The 21,399-nt window shown below is 42.4% G+C and overlaps 1 protein-coding gene across 1 annotated transcript in view; it reads left to right on the plus strand.

Annotated features, from left to right (window-relative positions):
• Positions 1-21,399, plus strand: part of LOC116524642 (phospholipid-transporting ATPase FetA-like) — a 118,182-nt gene that overhangs the window by 78,247 nt on the left and 18,536 nt on the right. The window contains exons 15-22 of the mRNA XM_032239969.1: positions 1,068-1,230; positions 4,567-4,755; positions 5,469-5,584; positions 17,740-17,904; positions 18,391-18,502; positions 19,795-19,900; positions 20,280-20,427; positions 20,985-21,168. Coding sequence (XP_032095860.1) covers positions 1,068-1,230; positions 4,567-4,755; positions 5,469-5,584; positions 17,740-17,904; positions 18,391-18,502; positions 19,795-19,900; positions 20,280-20,427; positions 20,985-21,168 — 1,183 coding nt within the window. The remainder of the gene's footprint in view (positions 1-1,067; positions 1,231-4,566; positions 4,756-5,468; positions 5,585-17,739; positions 17,905-18,390; positions 18,503-19,794; positions 19,901-20,279; positions 20,428-20,984; positions 21,169-21,399) is intronic.

Genomic DNA, 21,399 nt, shown 5'->3' on the forward strand with positions numbered 1-21,399 from the left:
CTCTCTATATTTTCAAATCCATCCCCTTAATTTAATATTTATTGTCACTACTTCATCATTTATCTTGTGAATCACTGAGTGGTCTCCTAACTAGTCTCCCTGCTTCTCTTCTTGCTAGTTCCAACATATTCTTTGTGCAGCTACTAGAGGACTTTCTCCAACACGAATCTGTGTCACTTCCAGTGGAAAATCACTATGACACCTTATTTATTGGTAATAAGATGGTAATACAGGATCTGGCTCGTGCCTTCCTCTCTATCCTTGTCTCTCCTTACTCACCAGCCTCTAGTTTCAAAGAATGTGTCACAATAAGAGCCCAATTCTAGAAGAGCCTCGGGATATATATGCTAAATAATGGGTCTTCTTAAATTACTGAAGCCATGAACTTCCCAGAGCTCATAACTCTATGATTGGCCAAGTCTAGGGCTTGGCTCTGGACCTGACCATACTTCCTCGCTGCCCTGACATACTCTCTCTGGGTAAGATATAGAAAAGAGCCAAGATACCTCACTACAATCTTCCCTTTCCCCAACATAGCACCAAGCAACAAAATTGTGTCTGTACTTGACATAGAAGGACCCAACCCAAGTAATACCACGTATGCAGAGAACTGGAGAAAGATCCTTGAGAGTTCTGGTAGAAGCTGGAGAAATGTGTTCATGACATTGCACTCCAGGGTGGAGATAAGAAAGTCTTAGGGCCAGCCGGGCACAGTGACTCATACCTGTAATCCCAGTACTTTGGGGGCCAAGGTGGGTGGACCACTACTTGAGGCCAGGAATTCGAGACCAGCTTGGCCAACATTGTGAAACCCCGTCTCTACTAAAAATACAAAAATTAGCCAGGCATGCTACTGCATGCCTGTAATTCCAGCTACGTGGGAGGCTGAGGCACGAGAATTACTTGAACTCAGGAAGTGGAGGTTGTGGTGAGCCAAGATTGTGCCACTGCACTCCAGCCTGGGTGACTGAGACTCTTTCTCAACAACAACAACAAAAACTTCCTCCAAATTGATCTAAAAGTATCAAGCTGCTGCTGAAAATTTTGTTCTGTCTTATGTGTTCCAGAAAGAAAAGGTCGATTTCTCCTTCAACAAACTGGCTGACCCTAAGTTTTCATTTTATGACAAGACTTTGGTGGAAGCAGTGAAAAAGGGAGATCACTGGGTACACTTATTTTTTCGCTCACTCTCATTGTGTCATACTGTGATGTCAGAAGAAAAAGCAGAAGGTGAGGAGAGTCCTAAGGTGGCTTCATGGACGGATAATATGTCATGGAGTCTAGGCTGGAGGTGGGGTGATTTGATATGCTTTGCAATGGCTTAATCTAAGAAAGAACTTTCTACTAGGTAGCTTTGTCTGGCAATGGAATGGACAGTCAAGATAAGTGTGAGCTCCTTTGAATATCGGAGGTATTCAAGTAGAAAAACTCTTGGTTTAAAAGAAGTCATTCAGTGGGAGTCAAACTTGATGTTATCTGGGGAGCTTCGGATTATTTTTATTTCTTTTTTATTTTTTATGGTGCTCTACATTTTCAGAGAAACTTCTCTAGTAACTAACTATAGAATGATCCCTGAGGCTAAGAGCAGTGGCTCACGCTTATAATCCCAGCACGTTGGAAGGCCAAGGCAGGAAGATTGCTTGAAGCCAGGAGTTTGAGATTAGCCTGGGCAACAAAGTGAGACCCCCCCGTCCACCCTTGTCTCTACAAAAAATAATTTTAAAATAAATAAAAAATTAGCCAGGTATGGTGCTGCAGGCCTATAATCCCACTTACTTGGAAGGCTAAGGCAGGAGGATGGCTTGAGCCCAGGAGTTTGAGTTTGCAGTGAGCTATGCTCGTGTCATTACACACCAGCTTGGGTGGCAGAGAGAGACTCTGTCTCTAGGAAAAAAAAAAATTATTCTGAGGAAGGGAAGGTGGCAGGAAAAAGAAAAAAGAATGGTCCCTGAAAGCAGAGGCTTGGGACCTTCTGATCTTGAGACTCTGTGATGTTCTGCTCTCCAGATCAGCCCACAATCTCTGACAAGGCCTCATAAAAGATGAGTTGTTATCCTCTTGTTGCTCCCCAATTTGAAGACATCTCCACATCTTCTAGTTTCTTTAGTAACCAGATGTGGCTATGTTGTCCATTAATTTATCCAGATGTTTTTAGAAACAATGAATGAGAAAAGACTGACTGCAAATTAAGACTTGGCAGGGTGCAGTGGTTCATGCCAGTAGCACTTTGGGAGGCTGAGGCAGGTGGATTGTGTGAGTCCAGGAGTTCAAGACCATCCTGGGCAACATGATGAAACTCTGTCTAGTAAAAAAAATAAAATAAAAAAATATTAACCAAGCATGGTGGTGTGCACCTGTAGTCCCAGCTACTCAAGAGGCTGAGGTGGGAGGATCACCTGTGTCCTGGAAGCGGAGGTTGCAGTGAGCGAAGATCATGCCACTGTACTCCAGCCTGGATGACAGAGCAAGACCCTGTCTCAAAAAATTAATTAATTAAGAAGATTTTTTTCCTTAACAAATAAGAATTTGGACAACCAGGCCAGGCACGGTGGCCCATGCCTGTAATCCCAGCACTTTGGGAGGCCAAGGTGGGCAGATCACAAGGCCAGGAGTTCAAGACCAACCTGGCCAATATGGTGAAACACCGTCTCTACGAAAAATACAAAAATTAGCTGAGCCGAGTTCATGCCACTGCACTCCAGCCTAGGTGACAGCGAGATTCCATCTTAAAAAAAAAAAAAAAAAAAGAGAATTTAGACAATCAGATGAATCACATCCTTTAAAATCAATGTACTGTTAATACTACCAGTAGTGACACCTTATAGTTGTATATCACTTTACAGTTTTACAAATTGCTTTCATTTGTGTTATCTCCTACAGCCTTCACATCAGCCCTCTGAGGCTGGCAGAACAAGAAAGATGAAACTGATGCTAAGGGAGCTTAACTTATTGCTTAAAATCCTATAGCTAAGAAGAGCAGAGATTAAAAACCCAATCTCATGTCCTACCACATGCTTCTCTGGTCTCCTGCTTTTCCAACAAGCTGCTATTATTTGAAGCATATTTGGCCTTGGCCTTGTTTACTGCCTTGAGGGACAGAATAGGAAACATACAAGAAAATAGTCTTAATTGTTCAGTAGATGTATCTTTTATCTGACCTAAAATTATATTCCCCACCTACCTTATTCACAAGCATAAGACTCTAATGATGCATAACTGTTTTAAAAATCAAATCAACCGGCCGGGCGCGGTGGCTCAAGCCTGTAATCCCAGCACTTTGGGAGGCCGAGGCGGGTGGATCACGAGGTCAAGAGATCGAGACCATCCTGGTCAACATGGTGAAACCCCGTCTCTACTAAAACTACAAAACATTAGCCGGGCATGGTGGTGCGTGCCTGTAATCCCAGCTACTCAGGAGGCTGAGGCAGGAGAATTGCCTGAACCCAGGAGGCGGAGGTTGCGGTAAGCCAAGATCGCGCCATTGCACTCCAGACTGGGTAACATGAGTGAAACTCCGTCTCAAAAAAGTAAAAAAATAAAAAAAAAAAATCAAATCAACCTTCAGAAGAGAAATAATCTAAAATATACCTCAAGTTGTGACAATATTCTAACAGAGAAGTTCCAGAAATATCTTGAGTAATATCACATTGAAAGACTGATTCAATAAGGTGAGTCATTTAGCTTCCCAGGGTGACTTTTAAAGGTGACAACACTCATTTATATATATATATATATATAATATATATATATATATATATATTTTTTAATTGTTTACCAAATCATCAATCTTATTTTCTCATAGCAGTGTTTTTAAAAATGTGGTCAGTTTTATGCAGGACGACCTGCATGAGAATCACCCAGGAGATTCATTAAAAATTTATTTTCTTAGGGCCTCATCCCAGATTTTGTGATTATGGATTCAGTCAAGTTTGGGCGAGGCCCAGGAACCAGCATTTTTAACAAGTTTCCTGAGCCATCTTTATTCACTAAAGTCAAAGAATAACTGCTTGTTCAGTTTGTATACACTATATGTACCATATACCTCTGCAATGCCAACTTAAGTCTGTAAAGTAAGTTGAAAATGATGGAAATGAAGGCGAGGTGTGGTGGCGTATGCCCATAATCTCAGCACTTTGAGATGCTGAGACAGGAGGATCACTTAAGCCCAGAAAGTTCAATACCAGCCTGGGCAACGTAGGGAGACCCCGTCTTAAAAAATAACAATAATCCAGGTGTGGTGCACACCTGTGGTCACAGCTGCTTGGGAGAGTGAGGTGGGAGGATTGCTTGAGCCTGGAAGGATGAGTCTGCAGTGATCCGCAATCACGGCCTGGGTGACAGAGTGAGACCCTATCTCAGAAAAAAGAAAGAAAAGGAAGAGAAAAGAGACTGATATGTTCTGTGCAATCTGGCCTTTTAGAGCCACACTTGTGAGGTAGTTTTAAAGAAACATGCTGCTTTCTGGGCTCTATCTTTATGTAAACCACTTAGAAGGCAGGGTCACTTCTGGGTGGACTTCAACTACTCATCTCTGTGTGCTCTGGTTGCCCTCTTCTCTCCTGTCAGGCATGCTGGTGTACCAGGCTCAGTCACCAGATGAAGGTGCCCTGGTCACTGCTGCCAGGAACTTTGGCTTTGTGTTCCACTCCCGCACGTCTGAGACAGTCACAGTGGTCGAAATGGGGAAAACCAGAGTCTACCAACTGCTGTCTATTTTGGACTTCAACAATGTGCGCAAGAGGATGTCTGTTATTGGTGGGTGCCCTTCCTGGTTGGCCTTCTCCCCTTCTTTGTCCTTCCTACATATTCACACATTGCCTTTCTCTTTTATCTACACACAAATGCTTTCTCCCACTCACAGACCTTCTCATAGGTACATGATTCAAATACAAATCTGCAGCCATCCCTACTTTCTCACATATCCTTTAACTTTCTCCTACACACATATGGGGGCTTGCTACCATAGGCTAAGTCCACACTAAGTCCCTAATGTTCCTGAGCAGTGGCTTGTCAGCACCCTCAAAGCCAAGGTAAAGGTAAAGAATAAATTTATAAAGTCTGAACGTGGAATAAGAGATGGGAGCAGACAATATAGGAGAAATTCATCCTGTCTTGCTCTCTTAGTTAGTTTGAGCCTCAGACTAATGAGGAAGAAGGTCATTTTTCACCTTTGGCATTACTAGATAAGAGCCTTGGTCTGGGACTTGGAGATACTAAATGTGACTCTACATCAGACTCTTCCACAGGTAGTATTGAACCCATGGAAGAACTGGTTCTGTAAGTTCCTCTCTCACTTTTAGCAACCCTCATCTCATCATTTATCCTGTGTGACCACTCATTGAGTACTTAGCTTCCATTAAAGGTAGAAACAATGTTATGGGGAATAGCCTCCTATCATCCCTCATTGGCTCAGACAAGCTATAATAAGGAATTGATGTAGTTACTTTGCTTAATTTGCTTATCTTTAGTGCGGACACCTGAAGATCGGATAATGTTGATTTGCAAGGGTGCAGACACCATCATCTGTGAACTGCTTCATCCATCCTGTAGTTCCCTCAATGATGTGACCATGGAACATTTAAATGTAAGTGTTTAGGCTGCAGGGGGAGGAAGGTGCAGGTAGTTCTCTGTATCTGGATATGTGGCCACGTATGTGTCCCTGGGCCATAGTGTTTCTATATGGCTGTATAATGATGTCTGTGTCTCCCTTTAATTGGTGGAAGAATAAAATTATCTTATTTTGTGGGATTTTCACCAACCATATTGCCAACTTCCATATCAGAGAGTTGGATGTGACAGTACCCCAGAGGCATGATGAGGATTGTCATAGGATTATAACAACAATCAGAATAGTTCCCTGGTTCTTGGCTCAGGATTTTCCATGGTCAGACCTGGAGTTTGCTTTAAAATAGGACCTGTTGTTTCTTTCTCTTGCCTGATTGCCCTGGCCAGAACTTCCAATACCATGCTGAATAGGAGTGGTAAGAGAGGGGATCCTTGTCTTGTGCTGGTTTTCAAAGGGAATGCTTCCAGCTTTTGCCCATTTCGTATGATATTGGCTGTGGGTTTGTCATAAATAGCTGTTATTATTTTGAGATATGTTCCATCAATGACTAGTTTATTAAAAGTTTTTAGCATGAAGGGGTGTTGAATTTTATTGAAGGCCTTTTCTGCATCTATTGAGGTAATCATGTGGTTTTTGTCATTGGTTCTGTTTATGTGATGGATTATGTTTACTGATTTGCATACGTTGAACCAACCTTGCATCCAGGGCTGAAGCCAACTTGATCGTGGTGGATAAACTTTTTGATGTGCTGCTGGATTTGGTTTGCCAGTATTTTATTGAGGATTTTTGCATCAGTATTCAAATAGGAAGAGAGGAGGTCAAATTGTCTCTGCAGATGACATAATTGCATATTCAGAAAACCCCATTGTCTCAGCCCAAAATCTCCTTAAGCTGTTAAGCAACTTCAGCGAAGTCTCAGGATACAAAACCAATGTGCAAAAATCACAGGTATTCTTTTTTTTTTTTTTTTTTTTGGGGGGGGGGGGACGGAGTTTCGCTCTTGTTACCCAGGCTGGAGTGCAATGGCGCGATCTTGGCTCACCGCAACCTCCGCCTCCTGGGTTCAGGCAATTCTCCTGCCTCAGCCTCCTGAGTAGCTGGGATTACAGGCACACGCCACCATGCCCGGCTAATTTTTTGTATTTTTAGTAGAGACGGGGTTTCACCATGTTGACCAGGATGGTCTTGATCTCTTGACCTCGTGATCCACCCGCCTCGGCCTCCCAAAGTGCTGGGATTACAGGCTTGAGCCACTGCACCCGGCCAAATCACAGGTATTCTTATACACCAATAATAGACAAACAGAGAGCCAAATCATGAGTGAATTCCCATTCACAATTATTACAAAGAGAATAAAATACCTAGGAATACAACTTACAAGGGATGTGAAGGACCTCTTCAAAGAGGACTACAAACCACTGATCAAGGAAATAAGAGAGGACACAAACAAATGCAAAAACCTTCCATGCTCATGGATAGGAAGAATCAATATCGTGAAAATGGCCATACTGCCCAGAGTAATTATAGATCCAATGCTATCTCCATCAAGCTACCATTGACTTTCTTCATGGAATTAGAAAAAAACTACTTTAAATTTCATATGGAACCAAAAAAGAGCCTATATAGCCAAGATAATCCTAAGCAAAAAGAACAAAGCTGGAGGCTTCACACTACCTGACTTCAAACTATACTACAAGTCTACAGTAACCAAAACAGCATGGTACTGGTACCAAAACAGATATATAGACCAATGGAACAGAACAGAGGCCTCAGAAATAACACTACACATCTACAACCATCTGATCTTTGACAAACCTGACAAAAACAAGCAATGGGGAAAGGATCCCCTATTTAATAAATGGTGTTGGGAAAACTGGCTAGCCATATGCAGAAAGCTGAAACTGCACACCTCCCTTAAACCTTATACAAAAATTAACTCAAGATGGATTAAAGACTTAAATGTAAGACCTAAAACTATAAAAACCCTGGAAGAAAACCTAGGCAATACCATTCAGGACCTAGGCACGGACAAAGACTTCTTAATTACTAAAACACCAAAAGCAATGGCAACAAAAGCCAAAATTGACAAGTGGGATCTAATTAAACTAAAGAGCTTCTGCACAGCAAAAGAAACTATCAGCAGAGTGAACAGGCAACCCATGGAATGGAAGAAAATTTTTCAATCTATCCATCTGACAAAGGGCTAACATCCAGAATCTACAAGGAACTTAAACAAATTTACAAGAAAAAAAAACATCAAAAAGTGGGCGAAGGATATGCACAGACATTTCTCAAAAGAAGACATTTATGTGGCCAAGAAACATACAAAAAAAGCTCATCATCACTGGTCATTAGAGAAATGCAAATCAAAACCTCACTGAGACACCATCTCATGCCAGTTAGAATGATGATCATTAAAAAGTCAGGAAACAACAGATGCTGGAGAGGATTTGGAGAAATGGGAATGCTTTTACACTGTTGGTGGGAGTATAAATTAGTTTAACCATTGTGGAAGACAGTGTGGCAATTTCTCAAGTATCTAGAGTCAGAAATACCATTTGACCCAGCAATCCTGTTACTGGGTATATACCCAAAGGATTACAGATCATTCTGCTATAAAGACACATGCACACGTATGTTTATTGCAGCACTATTCACAATAGCAAAGACTTGGAACCAACCCAAATGTCCAGTATAAATGATATAGTGGATAAAGAAAATGTGGCACATAGACACCATGGAATACTATGCACCCATAAAAAAGGATGAGTTTGGCTGGATGTGGTGGCTCACACCTGTAATCCCAGCACTTTGGGAGGCCAAGGCAGGTGGATCACGAGGTCAAAAGATCAAGACCATCCTGGCCAACATGGTGAAACCCCGTCTCCACTAAAAACTATAAAAATTAGCCGGGCATGGTGGCATGTGCCTTTAGTCCCAGCTACTCGGGAAGCTGAGGCAGGAGAATCGCTTGAACCCAAGAGGCAGAGGTTGCAGTGAACCGAGATCGTGCCACTGCACTCCAGCCTGGCGACAGAGCGAGACTCTGTCTCAAAAAAAAAAAAAAAAATGAGTTTATGTCCTTTACAGGGACAGGAATGAAGCTGGAAACCATCATTTTCAGCAAACTAACACAGGAACAGAAAACCAAACACCGCATGTTCTCATTCATAAGTGGGAGTTAAACAATGAGAACACATGGACACAGGGAGGGGAACATCACACACTGCGGTCTGTCAGGGACTTGGGGGGTAGGGGAGGGATAGCATTAGGAGAAATACCTAATGTAGATGATGGGTTGATGGGTGCAGCAAACCACCATGCCACGTGTATACCTCTGTAACAAACCTGGATGTTCTGCACATGTATCCCAGAACTTAATGTATATTTTAAAAAAGCAAAAGAAAGAATAGAACCTGTTCTTACAAGAGGCACTACCCCACCAGCCATGATAAGAATAGAGCAGAGCCGGGCGTGGTGGCTCAAGCCTGTAATCCCAGCACTGTGGGAGGCCGAGGCGGGTGGATCACGAGGTCAAGAGATCGAGACCATCCTGGTCAACATGGTGAAACCCCGTCTCTACTAAAAATACAAAAAATTAGCTGGGCATGGTGGCGCGTGCCTGTAATCCCAGCTACTCAGGAGGCTGAGGCAGGAGAATTGCCTGAACCCAGGAGACAGAGGTTGCAGTGAGCCGAGATCGCGCCATTGCACTCCAGCCTGGGTAACAAGAGCAAAACTCCATCTCAAAAAAAAAAAAAAAAAGAATAGAGCAGAAAACACCAGGCCTGAGCTGTTTGATACTCCTCTCTATGTCCATAGGATTGGAATCTCCAAAGGCACCTTCCCTTCCTTACCCTACCCTACCTTATGTCTACACTCTAGGATTTGAGATGTATCAAAAAGAGTAGCTCCAGCCATCTGGCATAAGAAAGGAAAACCAGATCCATACTCTCTGGGGTTTCCACCCCTAAATTTGTATATTCAAAGGGTTGGGGGAGTAGGGAGAGAAAAAGGGACAGAATGAGAATGAAGATAGATCACAAAAATGTTTGATAAATCTATTAGAGAATATGCTATTTTATTAAGCCACCTCAACTTGACTCTCCATTAACCCACAGCCAGAAACCAAAGAACAAATGGCCAATAAGTGCATGAAGAGCTGTTCAACATCAGTAGTCATCAGAGAAATGCAAATCAAACCCACAAAATCTACTTTACACCTACTAGGATGGCTAAAATAAAAAATTTGAAGAAAAAAAAAGATAACCAGACAATAATAAGCATTGACAAAGATGCAGAGAAATTGTAACCCCTCCATATTGCTGATGGGAAAGTAAAATAGCACAGCCATTTTGGAAAACAGTCTGGCATTTCCTTTAAAAGTTAAGCATAAAGTGATCATAAAACCTAGAATTCCACTCCAAGGTATATTTCCTAGAGAAATAAAAATATACACCCATACAAAAATGTGTACACATGTGGAGGGGAAGAAGCAAGATGGCTAAATAGAAGCCTTCACTGATCATCTTCCCCACAGGAACACTATATTTGACAACTATCTACATTAAAAAGCACCTTCAAAGAAGCAAAAACAGGTGAGCAATCAGAGTGATGTTAACTTCGTATCGCTGGAAGGTACACTGAAGAGGGTAGGAAAGATGGTCTTGAATCACTGGCATTAGCCTTTCTCCATCCCCCAGCAGTGGCCACATTGTGCAGAGTATCTGTGAATTTGGGGGGAGTAAGGGTGCAGCAATTATGGGAACTCAGTGCTACCAATACCAGTCAAAACACAACCAGTGCCCACAGAGGGAGCATTTAGACCAGCCCTAGCCAGGGGGAATCGCCTATCCCAACAGTCAGAACTTGAGTTTCTGCAAGCTTCAACCATCACAGGCTAAAGTGCTCTGGGGTCCTAAATAAACTTGACAGGCTGGCAAGGCCACAAGGACTGCAACTCCTAGGCAAGTCCTGGTGCTGTACTGGGTTCAGATCCAGTGGACTTGGAGGGGCATGAGACCCAGTGAGACACTATCCTGGGCGGCTAAGGGAGTGCTACCCCTCCCAAGCACAGCACACAGGGAAGAGTAAAGAGGATTTTGTTTTGCAACTTGGACACCAGCTCAGGCACAGTAAAATAGGGCACTGTGCAGAGTCATGAAGCCCCCATTCTAGGCCCTAGCTCTCAGGTGAAATTTTTAGACACACTCCAGGCCAGGGAGAACCCACTGCCTTGAAGGGGACCCAGTCCTGGCAGGATTTATCACCTTCTGACCTAAGAGCTCTAGGGTCCTGAATAATCAGTAGCACTAACCAGGTAGTACATGTCATGGCCTTGGGTGAGACTGTGAGATGTGCTGGTTTCAGGTGTCGCTCAGCATATTCACAGCTGTGGTGGCTACAAGGAAAGAACCCTTCTGCTTGAAAAAAAGAGAAGGAAGAATAAAAAGGACTTTATCTTGCAGCTTAGGTACCAGCTTGGCCACAGTGGGGAAGAGCACCAAGCAGCCTCTAGGTGCCTCCAGTTCCAGGTATTGGCTCTTAGATGGTCTTTCTGGATCTACCCTTGGCCAGAAGGTAGACCTCTGCCCTGAAGGGTGAGTTTGAAGCCTGGAAGCATTTACCACAAGATGATTGAAGAGCTTTTCGGTCTTAAGTGAACATCATCAGTACCCTGGCAGTACTTCCTATAAGCCTGTCATAATGGTGGACACAGGGAGAAACTCCACTGCCTAGGAAAAAGAGAAGGAAAAGTGGGAAAGACTTTTGTCTTGTGGTTTCAATGCCAACTTAGCTGCAGTGGAATAAAGCAGCAGGTGAATTTTTTGGGTTTATGACTGTGGGTCCTGGATCCCAGATGACATCTCTGGACCAGCCTGGAGCCTTGGAGAACTCACTGCCCTGACATGAGAACACAAGAGTGGCTGGCTTCACCACCTGCTGATTGTAGAGCTCTAGGGCCTTGAGCGAACATAGTTGATAGCCAGGTAGTGGTTACAGCGGGCATTGGACAAAACCCAGAGTTGTGCTGGCTTCAGGTTTGACCCAGCACAGTCACAGTGGTGGTCCCAGGGTTGCTTGTGTCCCAGCTTGAGGCAGTTCAGCACAGAGAGACAGACTCCATTTGTTTGGGAGAAAGTAAAGGAAGAAAATAAGAGTCTTTGTCTGGTAATCCAGAGAATTCTTCCAGATTGTATCCAAGACAAGACCACTTGTGCTGCTACAAGTCTGCAAAAATGACAGTGTTCTGGGGCTTGGGGTGCCTCCTAATGCAGATATGGCTTAGATCACAACACCCCAGTCCCTAGTATCATACTGAATGGAGAAAAACTGAAAGCCTTTCCTCTAAGATCTGGAACACAACAAGGATAGCCACCTTCACCACTGTTAGTCAACAGAGTACTGGAAGTCCCCACTAGAGCAGTCAGACAACAGAAAGTAATAAAGAACATCTGAACTGGAAGGGAAGAAGTCAAATTATCCTTGTTTGAAGTTGATGTGCTCTTATATTTGGAAAGACCTAAAGACTCCACCAAAGAACTATTAGAACTGATAAACAAATTCCATAATGTTGCATGATACAAACTCAATATACGAAAATCAATAGCATTTCTATATGCCAACAGCAAACAATCTGAAAAATAAATCAAGAAAGTAATCCCATTTACAGTAGCTACAAGGAGAATTAAATACCCCAGAATTAACTTTACCAAACAACTGAAAGATCTCTATAATGAAAACTATAAAACATTGATGAAATAAATTGAAGAGGACACAGAAAATGAAAAGACATTCCATATTCATGGGTTGGAAGAGTAAATATTGTTAAAATGTCTATACCCAAAGTAATCTACAGATTCAGTACAATCCCTATCAAAATACCAATGACATACTTCACAGAAATAGAAAAAAAAATCCTAAAATGTATATGGAACCATAAAAAACCCAAAAAAGCTAAAGCTATCTTGAGCAAAAATAACAAAACTGGAGGAGTCACATTACCTGACTTTAAATTATACTATGGAGCGATAGTAATGAAAACAGCATGGCACTGGCATTAAAACAGACACATAGACCAATGGAACAGAATAGAGAACCCAGAAACAAATGTATACACCTACAGTAAACTCATTTTCAACAAAGGTGCAGAACATACATTGGAGAAAAGACAGTCTCTTCAATAAATGATGCTGGGAAAATGATATGCAGAAGAATGAAACTAGGATGGGCATAGTGGCTCACGCCTATAATTCCAACACTTTGGGAAGTAAGGCAGGAAGACTGCTTGAGCCCAGGCGTTCGAGACCAGCCTGGGCAACAAAGCAAGACCCTGACTATTTTAAGGAAAAAAAAAATTTTTTTTTAAGAAGAATGAAACTAGACCCCTATGTCTCACCATAAACAAAAATCAAATCAAAAGAGGTTAATGACTTGAATCTAAAACCTCAAACTATATAACTACTAAATGAAAACATTGGGGAAACTCTCCAGCACATTGGTCTGAGCAAAAATGTCTTAATTAATACCCCACAAGCACAGGCAATCAAAATAGAAATTGAAAATGGGATCACGTTAAGTTTAAAAGCTTCTGCACAGCAAAGGAAACAATCAACAAAGTAAAGAGACAACCCACAGAATGGGAGAAAATATCTGCAAACTACTCATCTGACAAAGGATTAATAACCAGAATATAAAAGGAACTCAAACAACTCTATAGGAAAAAAAATCTAATAATCCATTTTAACAATAGGCAAAAGATGTGAAGAGACATTTCTCAAAAGAAGACATCCAAATAGCAAACAGGCATATAAAAAGATGCTCACTGTTTATAATAGCAAAGACCTTGAACCAACCCAAATGCCCATCGATGATAGACTGGACAGGGAAAATGTGGCACATATACACCATGGAATATTATGCAGCCATCAAAAATGATGAGTTTGGGTCCTTTGTAGGGACATGGATGAACCTGGAAACCATTATTCTCAGCAAACTGACAGAAGAGCAGAAGATCAAACACCGCATGTTCTCACTCATAAGCGGGTGATGAACAATGAGAACACATGGACACAGGGGAGGGGAGCACTACACTCTGGGGTCAGTTGGGGGGAAATAGGGGAGGGATGGTGGGGGATGGGGAGTTGGGGAGAGATAGCAAGGGGAGAGATGCCAGATGTAGGTGATGGGGAGGAAGGCGGCAAATCACACTGCCACGTGTGTACCTATGCAACAATCTTGCATGTTCTTCACATGTACCCCAAAACCTAAAATGCAATAAAATAAATAAATGGAAAAAAAAAGGTGCTCAACATCATTGATCATCAGAGAAATGCAAATCAAAACTACAGTAAAATATCAGCTCATCCCAGTTAAAATGCTTTTTATCCGAAAGACAAGCAATAGCAAATGTTAGCTAGGATGTCGATAAAAGGGAACCTTTGTACACTATTGTTGGGAATGCAAATTAGTATATGTCGGTAACTCCCCTTCTGGGCACTGAGGAAGGAGAGCTAAGCACACCCCTGGCACAATTAGTGCCTGAAGAATATCTTATTGCTCATTTATTTCCTTTTATATAATCCTTTTATATAATGATATCTTAGTTTGTAGTCAGAGGAGTGTCAAGAGCAGACACGGTGCACAGCATGAACTAGGGAAAAACAGCCATGACAGGAGAAGAATCAATGGCCCAGGCAGTAATGCCCCTGCCTGAAAGGGCATGTGCTACATGGCAGGCTGGCCCAGGCGGCAGCATTCAGTATCATAAAGATACCTGCTGTATGGCAGGCTTGGAGCAAGAGTCACTTCTGCTGTAAGGGAGTTGAAGTATCTTACATGGCAGTTCTTGTGGAAAGCTGGCATTAGGCTGGCAATCCCTCGAACATCCGAGGGCTTAAAACCCCTCCGGTATAATCGCGCCTCAGTGGCTGTACTCCCTGTCAGCTCTCGTACTACTGGGCTGACTCAGAACATCTTCCTAGAGAAATCCTTAAAAGTTGCCTGTCCCTAGATAAGAGATGTTGCACACTGCACCTCCTTACTGCATTCTGCCAACCTCCTTGCCTTGGTGACCTAATGGGGGTAGGCCCTTTGCTTATTGCTCACGTGATCGTCTTGGCCCTATCACTGTCCAAAAGATGACCTCACTCACTACCCTTCCCCCCAACCCATACCAAATAAATACAGACCTGCCTGGACGCTTGGGGCCTCGCCTGTCTCCACTTGTAAGTGGCGTTGGCCCCCTGAGCCCATCTGCTCTCATCCATTCCTTTGGTGGCTTGTCTCACGTCTTGGATGCAGTGCCTCAACACAGTGATAGGGGCCACCCCACAACCCTAGTAGGGCTGGACCCTACATGTACAGACACTATGGAGAACAGTTTGGAGTTTCCTCAAAAAACTAAAAATAGAGCTACCATATGATCCAGAAATCCCACTGCTAGGTATACACCCAAAAGAAAGGAAATGGGTGTATTGAATAGATATCATCACTTCCATGTTTATTGCAGCAATAGTCACAACAGTTAAGTGTCCATCAATAGACAAACGAATAAAGAAAATGTGATACATATACACAAGAAGAACTATTCAGTTATTAAAAAAAAAAAAAGAATGAGATCCTATGTTTGCAGCAACATGGATAGAACTGGAGATCATTATGTTCTTAATAAATGAAATAAGCCAGGCACAGAAAGACAAACTTTGCATGTTCTCACTTAGTGGGAGCTAAAAATTAAAACAATTGAACTCATGGAGACAGAGAGTAGAATGATGGTTACCAGAGACTGGGAAGGGTAGTGGGGCAGAGGGAGGAAGTGTGTGAATGGCAAATGGGTACTAAAACGTAGAAAGAATGAATAAGATCTAGTATTTGGTGGCACAACAGGGCGACTAGAGTTAATAATTTAACTGTACATTTTTAAGTAACTAAAAGAGTATAATTGGGTTGTTTGTAACACAAAGGATAAATGCTTGAGGTGATGGATATCTCATTTACCCTGATATGATTATTATACATTATATGCCTGTATCAAAATATTCCATATTTCCCACAAATAAATACACCTATACTCACAAAAATTAAAAAAATTTTTAAAAACCGTGTACACAAATGTTCAAAGCTGCATTGTTCATAATGGCCAAAAAAGTGAAACAACCTTAATGTTTATCAACAGATGATTGGATAAATAAATTGTGGTTTACCTGTACAATGGAATGTATTTGGCAATAAAAAGGAGTGAAGTACTGATAAATGCTACAACATAGATTAACCTTAAAAGCATTATGCTATGTGAAGAAGCCAGTCACAAAAGGCCACAAAGATTTCATTTATATGAAATGTCCAGATAAGGCAAATCTATAGAATCAGAAAGTAAATTAGTAGCCATCATGGGGCTAGAGGAAAATGGAATGGGGAATGACTGCTAATGCTAATGGATACAGAGTTTCAGCTTGGGATAATGAAAATATTCTGAAATTAGATAGTAGTAATGGGTGCACAAAGTTTGTGAACATACTTTTAAAAGGCCACTGAATTGTATAAAAGGGTCAAATTTATGGCATATGGATTATATCTCCAGTTTTTTAAGTCAGTGAAATATCCCACACAAGAGCTCTTGTGCCTATACTGGTTCCCAGAGGCCATAGTATTTTTTATGGACTAGTCTTTTATCATTTAACCTTTCAGAACATGTGAATTAAGGTACCTTTTTGAAAGCATTTCTACAGACTAGGCTCAAAGGAAGTCAGAAAACTGTTTCAGATCTTTTGACATGCTTCCTGCTTGCCATCTTCAACAGACACTGATAGTGGGGCCTGACTCTGCTGCAGTCTATTCACCACTGATGGCAAATCTGTAAGAGTCACGCTCCAACAGCCCACTCACAAAAGCAGAATTCCAGGCCCTCTGAAACAGGAATCAGCAAACAAGTCATGCACATACAGGTAGCAGGCATGATGTGGCTCCCAGGCCCTAGTTTACCTCATACCAGCACTAAGAGAAAAAACACACAAGTGGGAATAAAAGATGTTAACACCTACCACGAAGTTATTTGTTGAATTGATTAATGAATCTGTCATTGTATTGATAAGCATGTCAAGTTATTTTATCTGTGTCCTATCAAAACCAGTTTCTGCCACTATCACTTCCTTCTTAGGAACTCTCCTGAAATCTTTTCTGGGGCTTCTGAGGCTGCCAACAGTATAGAGGTTTAAGAAATGGTATTCTGTCCATATATTGTCTTATGTTCATTTCACCTGACAGCTAGCATCAAACACTCAGGAGTTGCACAGGAAACTGAGAGTAAATTCTGTTTCTCTTTGCTCTTATAATGCCAAAGTGAATTAGTTTGCCATTCTCCATAGCAGTGATAGTGTAGAATTGTTGTTCATGTGCAGTCCTTTATATACAAAATCTGTTTCTAACCTACCCTTAGATCAATATGAATTCTCCCCTAAACCACTCACACTCTCACCCAGCCCTCCTTATGACCAAGAGTTTATTCCTGCAAGATGGTTAGCTATGGTTAGTTAGGATACGTCAGTGCATAAGGAACAAACCGATGCTAACTTGCCCCAAGAGCATTTCAGTAGTGCCCTCATTAACATGCCGGCTATGGCTAATCAACTGAACCAACCAACTGTAGACAAATACACAAGTATGTGTGGGGTAAGATGCCCATTGAATATTTGTGGAAGGAAGGAGAAAGGAAAATGGAAATGAATGTATGCTTGTAAAAACTGGTAACACCTTTGATTTTTTTTTATAACAACTGCTTCTTTTTACTTTATTATTCCCTTCATTCTCATATAATAGTCATCATTATCCTGTCCGTAGAGGTTGTATAATCATCCCAATTTTACAAGTAAGAAATCTAGACTTGGTTTTTCCCAGAGTCACACAGCAAATTACCTAACTATAAGTAAAAGCTAGAACTTCCATTCCTCAGAATTACTCTCAACCTTCCTGCTATGCTGGCCCCATCCTAGGGACATTTTGCTGAAAAAGCCTATCAGTTGCTTTCTGCTGAGGCTAGGAACTAGAACCATGCCACTAATTTATTAAACCCTATTTTGCAGGCAGATGAGGCCTGTGGGGTAGGTCTGCCAGTCCCTTAACTAGCCTTAACTCTACCCAGACCCACTCAGTGCACACACATGTATGTCTTCCAGGATTATGCCAGTGAAGGCCTTCGCACCCTAATGGTAGCCTACCGAGAGTTGGATGAAGCATTCTTCCAGGACTGGAGCAGAAGGCACAGTGAAGCCTGCTTGTCTTTAGAGAACCGGGAAAGCAGATTATCAAATGTCTATGAAGAAGTTGAAAAAGACTTGATGGTTAGTGAGGAAGCCAGGGACAGACTGGGTTAGGGATGGGGGCTGGCAGTCAGCAGACTGGGCAAGGGCTCTGAAAGTAGCTCCTAGAGGATTAACAGATGCAGGCTGTCTCTGAGAGGAAGGATAGGAAAGCTTGGCTGGAGAGCTCCATAGTTTTGTGCCAGGGAGGCTGGATACTGGAATCCCAGCCGATTCAGTATATCCTGGACCTTCTGAATCCATAATGAAAGAATGCACTGGTGATAATTTTTATCTTTCTAGCAGTGTTTCTAATCCCAAAGCTGTTCACAGAAGCTAAGTAATCTGGCTGAAAAGCTGTGTGAGTTGCAAGGCAGAATGTGCTGAGTTTTTATACCCCTGAGATCCTCACACCAGGACAAAGCCAGCTCACTAAAGAGAGTGCAGAGGTGCCAGCTCAGTCATTAGGTAGCACTAAATGCTCTGCCTCTTTCCTTTTTCCTCATTCACTGATACATCTTTTCAAAGCTGTTAGGGGCCACAGCCATAGAAGACAAGCTACAAGATGGAGTACCTGAGACAATCATCACCCTGAACAAAGCCAAAATTAAACTATGGGTTTTAACTGGAGATAAGCAAGGTAAACCCCTAGACTGATTGATCCTCTTCCTTATCCATCTTAGCCATTTCTTTTCCACCTCTTTTCTTTTTTTTACTTAGCCATTTTTTTGATATATATCTTCTAAGTCAAATCAAGTCCTTACAGGACACCTTTATTCTCAATCTTGTATACAATTTGCTGAGCATATGCTTTATGCCAGATGATATATTAGGCATTGAAGACAGATGAATCAATCAGACATGACCCCTGTCATTCAGGAACTCACATGCTAAACTTTAAAATTGTCTTTGATTGTACCCTCTCTGTTGTCCTATAGAGTCACTCTCTCACTGTATCCCATGAATTTGTCTGAAAATCCTCCTGTGTTACCCTCCAAGTTCAACCTCATTTCCTATTGGCTGTACTTACACAAGCTTCTGAACTTATCTCTCTGTCTCTTGCCCTTATTAATTTCAGTACAGCCAACATACAACCATCAGTTTAATCTTCCTCAAATATACAGTGACAATCAACCATCAGTTTAATCTTCCCCAAATATACTAATTTTATGATGTTACTACTCTATTCAGGGACCTACAGTGACTCCATGTTGTAAAGGTCAAAATCCTCTATCTGACCTTCAAGATTTTAATAATCTATTGCTCTTCACATCCTTATCTGCATCCTAATGTTACCATTATCTTAAGTGTGCGCCCAAACAAACCAGGTCCTACTCTAGGGCCTTGGTTTGGGTTGTTTACCCACTTAAAATCCCTTTTCTTTCAATTCTTATCATCCTCCAAGGCCTTCCTTCAAGAAAGTGTCTCTGACAATTGCAATCTCTCCTCTGAATTTTGATACCATTTGTAGCCAGGATTCAGGAACTGATTTTTTTCTTAGTATGACTTTATTCCAAATTCCACACTATTTGATGTAAAGGAAGAATTTAAACATGTCTTAGTCCCTCATAAAATCTAGCATAGAAATGGGCACAATGCTGTTCAAAAAGCACATCCTGATTGCCTGGAGAAATGGATAAAAACCGAAATTGCTCTAAGAAATAGGATAAGACTTTCTAGAGAAGGCCAGAATGACCACAGTTATCGATAAGCAACCCATAGTCTGTGCAGGTAGACAGTCATCTATGGATGTTTGAATATGATCTTCACTGATTCATTAAAAATGCACTTTGATTGCATCCATAGCAAATGAGGATGAATGGGCTCTGCAGCCTGCCCAGTATTACAGCCTGTGTACCTGTACACTGTGAAGATCCTGTCCTTGTCTATAAACACCAGCCAAAATGACACTTGTGCTCCCCTTCCCTACAGAGACTGCTGTGAATGTTGCCTACTCCTGTAAGATATTTGACGATGAAATGGATGAAGTGTTCATCGTGGAAGGCAGGGATGATGAGACTGTTTGGAAAGAACTCAGGTATAGATGGGAGATTGGCCATAGCCAATCTGGACCCAAAATTTCCTATTCATCTCTTCCCCTAGTGTGGGTCCCACACCACCAGAAGGAACAGAGAAGACATGGAGGTGGGAAAAACAAAAACCTAAAATATTTGAAAAAATTTTGTGAGAAGCATTTGGGCTAAATAGGGCTGGAGTGTGGGGATGGAGAAGTGCAGCATGTGAATGGTCAGGGACCTATGGCAGTGGCAGGTCTTGAAAGGCTGTCACGTCTGAGGTCTTGGCTGGTGCTTTGTAGAGTTCCTCTAGCCACTTTGCCCACTTTCATCTGGGGACACATTTTCCTCCTAAATTCTGAAGCTTCAGGTCAGACTCTGACCACTACTCTTGGCTTTCAGGACAGCAAGGGACAAGATGAAACCCGAATCTCTCCTGGATTCAGACCCCATAAACATTTACCTCACCACGAAGCCCAAAATGCCTTTTGAAATACCTGAGGAGATGGCCAATGGCAACTATGGCTTGATCATCAATGGCTACAGTCTGGTGGGCAACACAGAGCTACACTCTGTTCTCTTCCTCCAAGGAACATTTTTCCTAGGTCCAACATACTTCAGGGAAATTTCAAGACCCCCTTTCCTATTCCATGAGTCACCCTATTCCCCTTCCCTTCAGGTGCCCTTGCCTGAAAGACTCCTTTCTCTAGCCTTCTTTAGGAAGAAGTAAATAAGGAAAGAGAAGCCAAGGGTGTCTTTCTTCCTTATCCAAATTCTTCTCTACTGATGTGGCCTGTCACTTAGGGGAAGAGGGAAGCAAGCAGAAACAGGTCTCCCAAGAAGTCACTTGGCCTCATAGCCCCGTCAACTGACTTGGCCCAATGAGAGGTCCTGACCAGTTTCCCACTGGAGGCTGAGTCAGATGGGAGGATGCCTAGAACTGACTTGGGTGCTCAGCCTCCCTTGGGGGGTGGAGTGCCTTGGGAACAGCTATGTCTGCCCTGTGAAGGACAGTAGAGTGTAGAGGGAAAGGGAACCATTTGGGAAGGTCATCCTCTGAGAGCTTTTTTGGGCAATCTGAAGAGTGAGTGTGTCCTGGTGCTGCAGGCCTATGCTCTAGAAGGGAACCTGGAGTTGGAACTGCTGCGAACAGCGTGCATGTGCAAGGGGGTGATCTGCTGCCGGATGACACCCCTTCAGAAGGCCCAGGTGGTAGAGCTGATGAAGAAGTACAAGAAGGTGGTGATACTGGCCATCGGGGATGGGGCCAATGACGTCAGCATGATCAAAGGCATGTGATGGGAGGGGAGCAGTTAGCTTAAAGCCATGGGCATGCCCCTTCCTTTCTCCATGAGCAAAATGGATTTGGGTGGTACTCTGTTGCTGGCTCACACTCCTGCCTCTCATATGTGTTACACATTTATACTGTTTTGCAACTCCATTCATACTCCTCTGTGCCTGCACTCCCACTTATTGACACATTCAGGCATCAGCCCATATCCACAGGCATGCACACACATTC

Source organism: Sapajus apella, unplaced genomic scaffold (assembly GCF_009761245.1).
Source record: "Sapajus apella isolate SASKATOON/1434 unplaced genomic scaffold, GSC_monkey_1.0 scaffold46, whole genome shotgun sequence".
In the NCBI taxonomy this organism is placed as follows: Eukaryota; Metazoa; Chordata; class Mammalia; order Primates; family Cebidae; genus Sapajus; species Sapajus apella.